At 32.1% G+C, this 14627-nt stretch overlaps 1 protein-coding gene across 1 annotated transcript; it reads left to right on the top strand.

Moving 5' to 3' along the window:
* The first annotated feature begins 4184 nt into the window (after positions 1-4184).
* On the top strand, positions 4185-13317 carry LOC145326452 (Na(+)/citrate cotransporter-like). Its single transcript, XM_080169805.1, has 22 exons — positions 4185-4285; positions 4569-4696; positions 4977-5074; positions 5610-5708; positions 6364-6403; positions 6666-6703; positions 7278-7357; positions 7449-7494; positions 7767-7839; positions 8173-8256; positions 8339-8421; positions 8621-8656; positions 8996-9051; positions 9893-9933; positions 10729-10805; positions 10890-10935; positions 11045-11104; positions 11485-11553; positions 11727-11814; positions 12159-12202; positions 12440-12479; positions 12996-13317. Exons 1-22 carry the CDS (start codon positions 4204-4206, stop codon positions 13094-13096), a joined length of 1509 nt encoding a protein of 502 aa, XP_080025931.1. The 5' UTR covers positions 4185-4203; the 3' UTR covers positions 13097-13317.
* The last annotated feature ends 1310 nt before the right edge of the window (positions 13318-14627 follow it).

Genomic DNA, 14627 nt, shown 5'->3' on the forward strand with positions numbered 1-14627 from the left:
TATTAATATTTTAACTGGGCCCACTAAAAAAGCTTAAATATAAGTGGTTTTGGACTTAAAGAACTAATTCTATGGGCAGTATACTGACAAAAAAAACTCAATTTTGAAACTTTTTCGATTCTCATCTTAGGAGGGGGTACTTTTCCCTCCCTGGTTGAGATATGGCCTTCAAACTTTAAAATGTCCCCAATAGTATCTGTATCAATTTTTAACTTTTTATCTCAAATTTAAAGCGTTTTGCATCCATTCTTGCAAAAGGTAGAAGATTTGAGCATACTAAAAATGCGCTAAAACTATTTTTAGATGTTGACACCTAAGTTTTGAATTTTTGATTTTACTGTACTTTTTAAAAGCGAAGCTTTTCTATAATTAGGGTCGGACCGTACGTCCGTCCGTCCGAGATAGATAGCTTTTATTCGTTAATTTAGGCATGTTAGAATTGTCCTATCGATTTCAAACTTTGCATGATGATTCCTGTAGTAGTTAGGTACGATTTAGAAAGCGTAGCAACTCTATAATCATTACCAGAATGTCCGTACGTCCATTTTAAACATGTTGATTTTTATACTTTTTAACAACAAATTTTTATGTGATCTAATTATCCGTTTGATCTGATTTTTGGTATATTGATTCAAACAATATACCAAAACAACAAAGAACAATATTATAAGCGAAGCAACTATATAATCAAGTCCTAAAATGTAAGTATGTCCATAAACATTATGCTGTATCAAGCAGTTTTTCAACAAATTTACTTACAATTTTGCTTCGAATATTATACTTCTTTTTTTCGGATTATTCAGTTCAGAAACTATACAAGTGTTAATGTCCGTTTGTCCTACCGTTTCAGGGCTTCGCTTTTATGGATGTTGTCATCCTTGTTAATTGAAAACCAGGGATAAGGGATGGGAAACGTAGGAAAATATTATTTCAGGCCTATTTCAAGCCTAGGCCTAATAAACCAGTTTTGGGATGACGCAGTGGTTCGTCCTATACGCTAATGAAAAAGCTGTGTGTGTGTGTGTAGATAAAGTATAGAATCAAATTCAGGTAGCTAGTTTAAAGTAAAAAACATAACTTTTTATAAACCTATATATTAATGGCTTTTGTTAAAATGAAGTTTTTTCTCTCCCAAAATTTTTTTATTTTTTACTTTGGTAATTTGAACTGTCAGAAAGCTATCGTTGGGTTTCCCTCAGACAGATTTAGTTTGTATTATTTGCATTTTTATTAATGAGTAAAAATTTTATTTGAAAATTTCATTGCTAATTAAAATTCAAAATAAATAAATAAATATGCACTTGGGTAACATTCTATCAAGTTCTTTGGAACTATAATGTAATGATATTTCTGTACTGTGTTGTATTGTACAAAAATTAGGGTTAAAGTGTTGTATCAATTCCGTACTAAATTTTTAAAATTCAAAATACAACATCTAATTTATAAACTACCAAATGAAAATTCGTAGCTACCTTCTTTCCAGAAAAATAATCCCGTTATTTTTTTTTTTCTATATGGCCCTTTTTCAATGTTTAACTCTAAGCAGATGTAATAATTAAACTAATGTGATCTAACACCATTTATATTTATTTTTTCGTAGCAGACGAAATCATTATTTTTTCTAGAATTGTCTGCTTCTAAAATTTTCGCCAATTGGTGATTGGTTGATACAAAACAAGCCCAAATCACAGAACACTATTGGTTTAGAGCGGTAGCCAATATGAGCCGTCCGCCAGTAAGGTAATTAAATTAGGCAAATGGTAAAAGTTGCATGATCCCTTTCAAAACCAGGCCAAGACCTAATTTATGGCCAGGTTTCCTATCCCTTATCCCTGATTGAAAACTGAAATATTTTTTTGATGTTCTATTAATGGTTATAAAAACGAAGAAAGTAAGCCATTAATCATTAAATTCTGATAACTATAAGTGGGGTAAAACTTTTTCAAAAAAGTTCTCATAAAAAAAAACAATATTATATTATTAGCTTATATTAGCAACTATAAAATTTAATGAAAATACGTTTTAATCCAATCTACGTCTAAGGCTCTTGACTGTTCACAGACGTTCCCACTTCCCAGCCGATTACACCCTTTATACGGCCGTGAATCTGAAAATATTAAAGAGATTATAAGTGTAATATTACATGAAATTTAGCAAAATTATCTCTCAAACAGTTAATTCGGGTCATGGAAAGAAAACGAAGTTTCGGGTTACTTCACTTTTTCAAAGTAGCTTTTCTCCTATTTCTAGCCCCTGCAAGGGGGCTCTAACACTGCGGGGCCTATTTTCTAACCCTGCCCGGCAATCATTAACACTTACCTAACCTATAATAACCTTTTAAAAGCTACTGCGAAAATGCGACGAAACCCGCAACTTCGTTTTCTTTCCATGGCCCGTTACTTCTTACGTTTATAATGTAAGTTTTGCCGCCAGCCGCTACTTTTTAAACTTTTTATTAATTTAGGAAAAATAGACCTACCAAGGATTGTTCATGCGTATACCACTCAGGGCCAACAAAACAGGAATTGATCTTATTTTTTTTTATCCTCCACGAAAAGCTGTCAACAATACGATACGATAAATAACTATTTCTAGCATACCGACATAGTTATTCATAAAGAAATTTTGCCGTCAAAAGATCTGTGATCAAACCAAAAGTTATTTTGTATTTTTTTATGTCAAAATTTATGTTTTTATGTTTCATCCAGAATGTACAAGTTTTCAAAAGGCGTGTCAAATTTCATTCAAATATTTCAAATTAAATGATAAACTTTACAATAAAAACAAGTTATCTATTATATAAAAAATATGTAACTGGACAAAGTGTCTTATAAATCAGCCATGTGACGTCATAAAAATGAGTGATTATCCATCTCTTTTTTAGGCGTTTTCTTTCCCACTTCATTTTTATGACGTCACATTTCTGATTTTTGATACACTTTGTCAAGTTACAAAAAAAATTGTACTCTAGTAGTTAGTTATCAATTGCAAATTACATATAATAAAATGCACGCCATCTTTTTATTTTAAAAATGTGCTCCTTCCGAAAAACCACAATTTTCAAGTCTTGTCCAATCTACAAAAAATTGCACTAAAAATCAAGTAATAAATTTCAAATTAATCTTAATTTTTGTACTTCAGAGCATTGTGCCTTATGTTAATAAACTTATTTGTAAAAATGTTAAGATTTGTCTTTAAAGTTGGGAAAAGTTCTTTAATCTTTAGATATACATATAACATGGATGTCAATCCGTGGAGTGCCCCCCTGAAAATTGAAATTGGGAAAGATTGCATTTCACATTTACACGCCCCACTGGTTTCATACACCCAAGGTGAATCGCAGTGCACGCCACTGATGTCAACATCCATAAAAGCAAAATTTATTAATCAGAGAATAATTATTTATCGCATTGTAGTATAGACTGCTTTTCGCGGATATGAAGATGAAGAATTGTAAGATTAAAACCAGTGATGTTATACCCAAGGGGCCGAAGTCCCGGCCTAAAATAAACTTTATTAATTTCTTGATTTTTATTTTAATATTCGTGTAAAATTGTCGTTAACGCGTAACATGAATTATCAATTAATAATAAATAAATTCAATTTTATTTTACTGCATTTCATTATTTTCTAATAAACCTGCCATTTTATCTCTTTTTTCTTTCTGACACTGACATTGATGTTTTTCTTATATAAGAGATTAGAAGAATAAACACACAAAAATTATTTGCTACATTTTTTTCAGTAGAAATATTTTATTTTTCTGAATTGTACACTAAAGTTTATAAATTTTGCAGTGATATTTGCTACTAATTAATACAATTTATATTTGAATAAGGATAGTTATATCCATAAACTGCACTGCTAATTTTTTTCAAAGTGAACAAACCTAATATCCTGTTATATAAATTGGTAAGGTTTTTTTGTCTGAAGATCAAGATTTCAGGAACTACCGAACCGATTGAGTTCTCCGTTTCAGGGAAGCTTAATATAGATTTTGGAATGGTTTTAGGCTATTTCACTGTTTGATTGATAAAAAATTAACAGTGGAAACTTGTAACCAAAACATGCATCTACATTTCATATTTACAGTAAAATCATCCTAAATAAATAATAAAGCTGCTGAATTCTGAAAATTCAGATTTGCCTATTTTTTGGTTCGCAGTGTAGTGTAATCTCTTTATTTTATCTTTTAGTGAAAAAATGAATGCAATATTAAAGCATTGGAAGTTGATTTTGGCAATATTATTGCCTCTTGCCTTCCTACCATTGCCTTTGGTAATAGGTAATTCAATAATTCATTTTAATTTGGAGAATATGGGAAGTTTCTGGCAGGGTTTTAAAAATCAACTAGAAGTCTAAACATTATATAAAATATTACAATCCCTCTTTTAAAAAATATTTAAGCATACCAACGGGTTTTGATTTCATATTTCGTCGTGGCTGACGCGCGGCTGTCGAACCCTGGTTTCTTGGCCTGAAGCTGTACATTTACTAACTAAACTCTATCTATCCATCCATACCACCTCTATCTATCTACCAACCACTATATCTTTCTATCTATCAAGGTACAAAGGCAGCCAGTGCTGGATGGTTGGTTCTGGTGATGGGAAGTTTCTGGGGCCTGGAGATCTTACCTCTGGCTGGAACCTCCCTCTTACCCATCATTTTCTATCCTCTTATGGACATACTTTCGGCAATATATCAATTCAAATTATTAGAATTTATATTTTGTCATGTAGATTTCATTTTTAGTCGCGAAGCCACTTTACAATTATAACATGCCATTTTTAAAAACTTTTCCCCACGAAAAATATTATTGCTGTACAGATAAGGTTCACATTTTAGGGATATAACCTTCTACGAGAAGTTTCATTTAGCCAAAAATCTTATGCTCTCAGGGTTGATTAACTTTTTAAAAATCCTTGAGACTAGGCAGGAGCTGCAAGTAGTAGATGAATTGATATACACCCAAGACAGACGACGTGTGCCGGGTCTACTTCAAAGGAACAGTTATGATGTTCTTCGGAGGACTCATGATTGCTATCAGCTTTGAACAATCTAATGTCCATAAGTAATTGATGATTTTTTATCTCAAAATATTGTTCCTATTTAATTGGGGATGTAGGTGTTATAGTAATATATATTATACTGGTACCGAAGGTTTCATAAATACGTAACACGTTCTTTCATTCGTTGTCTTAAAAACTTTTGAACTTTTACTAGATTTTGGTTGTGTACAAACAAGCAGTGTCAAAACTTTTATATCAATAATTTTATTCTACAGAAAGGGTAATTCTATTCATCTTAATTGGAGGTGTATAATATCCATAATACTATTGAAGAAATGGTCAATTAGGTGGAAATATAATTTGGGCAGATGCTATATATGATAGATTTTTAAAATTGCCAATGAAGACCAATAAGCATCTTCACTGTAACAAACGTTTTCTGCTATCAGTCCATAACGCTCTGAGGAAAATTAAATTACTTTAAGAAAGAGACTAAATTTAATGCTTCTGAAGTTTCTCGTGTAGATTCCTCTTCATATCAATGTTGGCAATTTTGATTTTAAACATTTATATAAACATATCTAAACTTTTATTAAGGAGAATAGCAATGACAGTTCTACGATTGGTCGGAATATCTCCAAGATTACTTATGTTGGGCTTCATGATTCCTACAGCCTTACTATCTATGTGGATCAGGTTGATTATAATTTTTGGTGATAGCTTACAAGTGGCCGGTTATCTTTAAAAAAATTAGATTGAAAATATTAAATAATGACGATTCGGGGAATGGAGAAGAGGATATTTGGGTATTGTCCTTTTCGTGACATCGCCTCTTAAGGATCGTTTCGGCGTATTTTCACAGTAACTTTTGATATGTTATTTTAGGTTAGGTTCCGTTAGGTTGGGTGATAAAGCCGCAGGGCTAGTCAATTGGTCCCGCAGGGTTAGAGCCTTTGCAGGGGCTAGAAATAAAAGAAAAGCTACTGTGAAAATACGACGAAACGCTCCGCTCCTTAAGAGACGATGTCAATATACAAGGATATTTTTTTATGCCCAACCTAACCTGACCTAAAGTAATAAACAAACATACGAATAGCCCACTCCCCCCCCCCCCCTGTCTTATTTTCAATTTATTTTAGATAAGGAATTTTTAGAAGCAGTATTCTAGTAAAAATTTGGCAATTCCATTTTATACCTTCGTCCATTTTCGGACTACATGGTATCTGTCATCATACTGTCTACTGAACTAAAAAACTAACATTTCAAAAACATAAATTAAAGGTTTTAAAGATTTTTTTATCAATTTCCAGACAGACAAACTAAACTTTTAAATATTTTTTTATAATTACAGTAACACAGCAACTACTGCTATGATGATTCCTATTCTCAAGGTAAACAAGCAGAACTAGCACAGCAATAACAATTTTACAAAATTTTATATCCAGAAAAGAAGAGTAAATTTTAATACAGCTAGAGAGGAATAAAATAACAGGAACTGTGTCTGAACCGCCGAATGATCTTACTAAACGCTCCGCAGAACCGACATGGTTCTCCTTTACAATATGTACTTTTATTCCTAATAATTTTATCAATTTATCAAAATCAAATGCTTTGGAAAGCCACTTTTAATCTACAACTGAAATTAAATTTTAGTCAGTTTTAATGGAAATGGATGCAGATAAGAAAATCAGGTATAAAAATTCACAAATAATAATCACTAACTCTAATAGTGGTATACACCATTTCTGTTAAAAGACGTGAGAGAGTCATTGAGGGACGCGGATACTACGCATCCTAAAATATCAAGGAAGAATATGTCCAATGGAAAGAAAGCTTTTAGTAACGATAAACATAAAGAGAGAGAGAGAGAGAGAGAGAGAGAGAGAGAGAGAGAGAAAGAGAAAGAGAGAAATAGAGAGAGAGAGAGAGATAGAGAGAGAGAGAGAGAGAGAGAGAGAGAGAGAGAAAGAAAGAGAGAGAGAGAGAGAAAGAGAGAAAGAAAGAGAGAGAGAAAGAGAGAGAGAGAGAGAGAGAGAGAGAGAGAGAGAGAGAGAGAGAGAGAGAGAGAATAATAATGTTAAAAATCTAAAATCTTCCTTATAAAAATGAAATTTGGATGCATAAAGCAAGTATAATGAACTTTTTAATATGTAGGGATATTCTATATTACGTCTTCTGGTTCTTTATAATATAAATTTTCTTATTATTGGCCATAATACAATTTATTTACAATTTTTACTTTTTATGACTCTATCTATGTTACAGTATTATGATGTTACTATCTGTGGCATATGCAGCCAATTGTGGCGGTACAGGATCTCTCATTGGAACTGGTCCTAACTTAGGTAAGATTTGTTAGGCTAACAAAACTGGTAGGTATCTATTTTATGATTTTTATCTAATTATAATAATCAATTTTAATAAAATCTATTTCAGTATTGTATGAAACAATAAAAGAATGTGGAGAGGACCAACCGATTAGGTAAACACAAATAATAAACAAGGATATTTATGTTCATTAGAAGCGATGCAATTACAAGCTGATGCAACTTTAGATGAAAAATGAACATCAATCTTTGATATTCTTTACAAACTTTTGGTACAAAAATATGATGATACAGACAGATATTAGTCTTAATTGGCGGCAGGTTTTTAACTTTTACAACAATTGGTCATTTAAAATCTAGCTTCTCCTTAAAAAAAAATTGTCTCATAAATTTCTAAATAAAAGTTTTATATTTTATGTTATTTAAGATTTCTGTCTTGGATTTACTTTGCTTTTCCTCTTCTTGTAATCAATCTTATAATTATTTGGCTTTGGTTACAGGTTAGTTATGCCTTATCATATCTTTAATTTCCTTCCCTTACTTCCAAGGAAAGAAGGGGAGTTGAATAAAACAAACATATCATTGTCAGAAGGCATCAGAGAATTCTAAGAAAAGTACAATATTAGAATCCATCCCTAAATTTCATTGAACCTATATTTTTGTTTAGTTTTTGCAGATCTGCTAGAAGAGTAACTTTTAGCGGCATTCTGTGCTAGCACCAAAAGTATTAACATTAAGACCAAATAAGAAAAGTTGCGCTTGTTCTAGTACTAAGACAACAAAAGAATGATTATTGGATCCCTTGTCCCAATTCTATATCCCTTTGCATTTAGGTTTTGTTTCTGGGCCTTCCATCAAAGAAAGAGGCAATTCCCCAGGAGAAAAAAGACAACATTACAAGAGATTTGAAAGTTAAGGTAATATTCATGGGTGTGTTTGTCTGCATTTTAGGGCAAGCAATTCTAAAATCATTTAATCCTTAACTTTAAAATATTATAGCTTGCTGAACTGGGACCAATTTCAAGATATGAAATCGTAGTTTTATGTGGATTTCTGGCCGCTCTTGGTCTTTGGTTTTTCAGGTTAAATTTTTTAATCAGTTATCATCATAGAAAGAGGGCATATTGATATGCAGAGTTTCTTATTTGTTATCTTATTTGTTGGCTTAAGGTCACTGTTTATCATAATTTAATTGTACTTGGCTAATGAAACAGTTTCCATAAATGTAATTTAAGGGAAATAAATAAAAGTAATCATATGTAATATTTTAATTATGTATAGGGATCCTGATTTTATGGAGGGATGGAAAATAATAAGGTAGTATTTTATTCAGTTGTATTATTAGTGTCTCAATGGGAAAATTGTCATAAATTTAGGTCACTAACATGGACATCACTTGGTAAGTTCGTTGATTCAGTAGAAGGGAAGCGGATTGAGTGATCATTATTTTAGCCAGCTACAAGTTTCAGTTTATTAGAGTACATAATAAATTGGTGTAAGATCCTAGTAATTCATTTCCATGCCTAACTTTTGCATAACATTTGTCTTGAAGTCCTGAAGTGTACATTTAACTTTTTAATCACGAAAAAAAAGCTCTAAAAACATCAAATACATCATCATCAAATCATTTAAGCTAAAAGTATTTATATTTTGAAGTGAGGTTGAAATCGACGATGCAACACCTGCCATACTTATATGTGTTCTACTTTTAGGTAAAAAAAACATTCAAAAGTAATTTACTATCGTATCAAAGTTGCTCTATAATTCGAAATGTTCATGTGTGTATGACTGTCAGTCTGTTTGAAATCTTTAGGAGGAGGTTATTTTCTCTGTATAAAATAAACGGCTGAAAGATTTCCTGTATTAAAGAGCATCTAGTAAGTAATTTACTTGGTAAGTTGATATTTCAGTCATGATCTTTTCTCTCTTTTTTTTACGCCCACTGATTATATGCTCTACAATTCAATTTAACTCCGTTATTCCATCCACTAGCGGCTTCGCCCCTAGCCTCTAGGGGCTTTGCCCCAAGAGGTTTAATCAAACCAATTTTTCGTATTTTAGATTTAAAAGAAAAATTTTTTAAAAAAATTTGGGGAGGGAAATTTTTTTTTTTGTGGGGGGGGTAGTCGACCCCACTATTTTAATTTTAGTTTTAAAAAGAAAAAAAGAAATTTCTGGGGGGGAGATTTTTCACTTTTTGGGGGTGTTGGGGGTGTCCCACCCCCCAAGAAAATAGCTTAAAACCATCACAGGACCAGTAGGTATAATCCCTGAAAAGTAGAGCCCAATCGGTTCAGCGGTTACTGAGATCTTACGCTTCAGACGGACAGACAGACGGACAGACAGACATCGTTCTACTTTGTATTATAGATAACTGCTACTTTGTTTTGGATATTTTGATCCTTTAATTAATTCAAAAACTGCAAATGATAATAATTATTTACATAACTTTTTTACTGCAGAAATCTTTATCTTTCATACTAACTGTTTTATAGGCTTGTATAATGCAATTTTATATTGGTATATCCAATGTTTATTTAAATATTTATTTAGCTGTACCTTTGCCTTCTGGAGAACCTTTCTTACCATGGAAGGTATATTGTTCTTGTTTGTTGAAAAATTAAATTCATGAAGTTTCGGACAGTGCGTATAAATATACAGGGTGTTTCAATAGAAACGTTTTTTTTCAAATCTTAATTATGCATAGAAAATATAACAATTATATAAAATGCTTTATATATTTGGAAAACCTATTTTGGGACATTTATGTTTCAAATATTTGAAAATAATTTTTTCAATAAATCATGCCTTAAAAACCGGTTTTTCCAAGGGCCTTATTTTTGAAGATTTAGGGATTTGAGGTTGTGTAGTTTAGGAGCTACGTTGAAAATTGTGAAAAAGGTTGAAAAGTTTTAAGTAAGTTGGAACATTTTATCACGTAGCTCCTAAACTACAAATAGCACAAAAATGGCACTTATATTTCCAAAAAATAGAGTTTATGACAATTCCAACGATATGCATAACGTTTTTCTACTATTAATAAAAGCCGCGCAATTTTAATTTTAAAAATGTGAACATTTTTTCCACAATCTTTAAATCTGTAAATCTTCAAAAATAAGGTCTTTGGAAAAACCGGTTTTTAAGGCATAGTTTGTTGAAAAAATAATTTTTAAATTTTTGAAACATAAATGTCCCAGAATAGGTTTTCCAAATATATAAAGCATTTTATATAATGTTTTTACTTTCTATGCATAATTAAGATTTTAAAAAAAACGTTTCTATTGAAACACCCTGTACATCTAATTAATCATATAATTAGAAAATACAACTTTACAAAAATTTTCTAATACAAATTTTATTTTAAAAAATTGAAATTTTTCATTAATCAGGTTGTAGAACAAAAGATGAATTGGAACATTATATTAATTGTTGGTGGGGGCTTTGCCTTAGCCGATGGCATGAAAGTGTAAGTCAGTTTTTACACTTTGAAATGTTGAAGGCGATCATTTATTTTCAACGTATTCAACTAGTTTACCTACAATCTATGTAGGAGTGGTTTGAATGATTGGATTGGAAGCCAATTTGAACCTTTAAAGGTAAGCCTTATTCTAACATATTTATAGTTTTGATACCAACATTAACTCATTAAAAAAACAGTAGAAAAATTGATAAAGGAAAGGAAACTTGATTATTTGTTTATTTTAGGATTGGAATCATTTTCTGTTGCTAGCTATTATTATGCTATTTGTCATGGTGATAACACAGGTTATCAAAATTTACATAATAACTTTATACGTTATCAGTTGTATAGAATATTCACTCTGTCTGTAATAAGAACAGTCTACATGTAGTTTACCAGGGAACCTTGTAACTTCCTTTATGATGGTTATTGGTGTTTTAAAGTTTTTACACCCTTTACTGATTGGTAGGGGTAATTGTACTGTAATTCACAAAACTGGTCGTTTCTAAGCATTTCGACAAAAAAATGTAATTTATTGAATGGAATATTTTTTTCATATTTGCAAGTTTACCACAATTTATTGTAATTTTTCATATTGTAAATCCAACCAAGTTGAAATGTTCCTAAAGTCCAATTAGAACCATAATAAGAATTACAATAAAAGATATTTATTTCATATTTGCAGGTTGCCAGTAATTCAGCAACAGCAAGTATGTTACTGCCTGTTCTTAGAGATCTGGCAGTCTCATTAAAGGTACAAAAATTTTAATATTTTTTTATATCTCAAAGTAAAACATTTTCTTCTATCAATTTTTTACCAATTAGCAATTACAATCAGAATTCTTTCATTGATTGCATACTAAACATAAGACAAAGAACAAATTTCAACTTTCATACAATATCCATACTTTCAAATTTTTAACCTAGATTAATCCATTGTTGATGTTATTGCCCACCTGTTTGACCTGCAGTTATGCCTTTATTCTACCTGTGTCTACTGCTCCAAATACTCTAGGTACTATTATACTTTTTATTTTGTAAATTATTGCTGAAACTATATCTTAAACTGTTAATAATACACATATACAGTAAAAATAGATTGCCCCAATTTCATGAAACAGCTAATTAAATGGTTAGTCCAATTGTAAATAATATCAAAGGTGTATATCCCTTCCCAAAAATAGTTAAAACCTACCCTGGACCTATAAGAAGCTTCACTGTAAAAGACCATATATGTTCAGTTGTTAGCGAGATCATTCCCTTCAGACAAAACATTTGCTAATTTATATTAGAGGATAAATTCGAAATTTCATTCATTTCAATTTTTCAATTTTACCAGCACTCCTATTTATTGTTCAGTTTACGAGGCATCAGATGATATGAAAACTTACGACATGATGAAGGTTGTACTTTATTTAAAAATCTTAATTGTATTTCAAAAATATGAACGATATTATACACCAGATTTTTATTGATAATACTACATTTATAAATAAGTCATGATAATAAATTTTATATTAAACAAGTAAAAGTCAGATGTTACAAATGAAATAACATAAATCATTCGTTTTACGTGTAATCAATACAAATTTTGTACTACCAAATTAGATAACAAATCATCATTATAATATTATTTTCAGGCTGGATTGGGTTTAAACATCTTGACTTTAATATCAACATGTAAGTATTCAGTTTTTGCCGAATTTGATTCATATTTGCCTTGCTTTAAGTTTTTAACATTATCCCATTCCCCAACCCCCTTATTTTTTCTCATTTATCTGAATGATCAATAAAAGAAAATGATTAAAGGGATTTTTTTACTTATTGCATCTTAAATTTACAAGTACAATATTGTCCGTAATCAGAGTAGCAGCAAAATACAGCATGTCTGTAAAGATAAAACTACTTTAGAAGTTTAGAGTAATCGATATTTAATTACTTGGATGTTGCTCAGATTTTCATGTACTCTAATAAAGTGTAAATCACAGATGGCTTTCCCCATAGACTGCACTCCTACTAGATGAACGAACTGACCAACCAATGGTATCCATATTAGCAAGCTAAATTGACGACAAATTTTCCCTCATTCATATTCACTTTTTTATATCCAAAAATTTATCACAGCCAAAAAAGGACAGACGAATATACCCTAGTTAAAAGAAGTGAGACAGCTTAAAATAAATTATATCTTTTCAGTGGTGTACATGTACACTTTTGGAAATCTGTTGTATGATCTCAACGAGTTTCCTGATTGGTGCTCCCCTGCTGAAAATGTTACACTAGCCATCAATTTATAAACAAAAATTTTTTTTACCAACTGAAACCATACCGTTTCTGAATCATGATGAAAAAAGTATATTATGGTTTTAGTAAAATTTTAAATTAAACATAAATTGTGCCTTAAATGTCGTATATTTTCAAAGAAGAATTGATATGTCAATACATCATTAATTGTGATAAATAGTTTAAATTTTTTTTGTTTTAGGTTTATTAATTATAAATAAATTCCTATATAAAATACTGATACAAATCTGTTGACACCAAAACCTTTAGTCAACTTTCATTGCATTTAGCAAGGATATTTACATTCAATAAAAGCGAAACTTAGCTATATTGATAACCATATAACCTCAGCCTTAAATATCTTAATTAGCAGCCGAGAAAATAATGTTTATTACCCCTAAAAGTAGTTGACAGACAGACAGACAGACATATATATAATTATACAGTAGCTTTATTAATAAAAGGAATGTGTATGACTTTAATCAAGCAACTTAATGAACAAAGGACCTGCAATTAAAGCGAAGGTTGTATACCATTAGTCCAGAAAATAGGCTCCTACATCGCTCCTTCATCTCTCCATCTTGAAATTTATACTACATTGTACTTTGATGGCCCCTACATCGCTCCTCCATCGCCCCTTCATCGCTCCTACATCGCTCCTTCATCTCTCCTTCTTGAAATTTTTATTACATGGTACTTTGATGGCCCCTACATCGCTCCTCCATCGCTCCTCCATCGCCCCTTCATCGCTCCTACATCGCTCCTTCATCTCTCCTTCTTGAAATTTACATTACATTGTACTTTGATGGCCCCTACATCGCTCCTCCATCGCCCCTTCATCGCTCCTCCATCGCCCCTACATCACTCCTTCATCTCTCCTTCTTGAAATTTACATTACATTGTACTTTGATGGCCCCTACATCGCTCCTCCATCGCCCCTTCATCGCTCCTCCATCGCCCCTACATCGCTCCTCCATCGCCCCGTACATCGCTCCTTCATCGCCCCTTCATCGCTCCTACATCGCTCCTTCATCTCTCCTTCTTGAAATTTATATTACATTGTACTTTGATGGCCCCTACATCGCTCCTCCATCGCCCCTTCATCGCTCCTACATCGCCCCTACATCGCTCCTTCATCTCTCCTTCTTGAAATTTATATTACATTGTACTTTGATGACCCCTACATCGCTCCTCCATCGCCCCTACATCGCTCCTACATCGCCCCTACATCGCTCCTTCATCTCTCCTTCTTGAAATTTATATTACATTGTACTTACTTTGATGGCCCCTACATCGCTCCTCCATCGCCCCTTCATCGCTCCTACATCGCCCCTACATCGCTCCTCCATCGCCCCTTCATCGCTCCTACATCGCCCCTACATCACTCCTCCATCGCCCCTTCATCGCTCCTACATCGCCCCTACATCGCTCCTTCATCTCTCCTTCTTGAAATTTATATTACATTGTACTTTGATGACCCCTACATCGCTCCTCCATCGCCCCTACATCGCTCCTACATCGCCCCTACATCGCTCCTTCATCTCT

This window comes from Acartia tonsa, chromosome 8, assembly GCF_053477335.1.
Source record: "Acartia tonsa isolate MP-2025a chromosome 8, ASM5347733v1, whole genome shotgun sequence".
Lineage (NCBI taxonomy): Eukaryota > Metazoa > Arthropoda > Copepoda > Calanoida > Acartiidae > Acartia > Acartia tonsa.

Excerpts from the sequence above, each read along its gene's own strand:
- LOC145326452 (XM_080169805.1), top strand. The coding sequence starts at position 4,204 with ATGAATGCAATATTAAAGCATTGGAAGTTGATTTTGGCAATATTATTG. Across the intron at positions 4,697-4,976 it reads CTCTTATGGACATACTTTCG|ACAGACGACGTGTGCCGGGT; the intron begins GCAATATATCAA and ends TATACACCCAAG. Across the intron at positions 9,052-9,892 it reads TATATGTGTTCTACTTTTAG|CTGTACCTTTGCCTTCTGGA; the intron begins GTAAAAAAAACA and ends ATATTTATTTAG.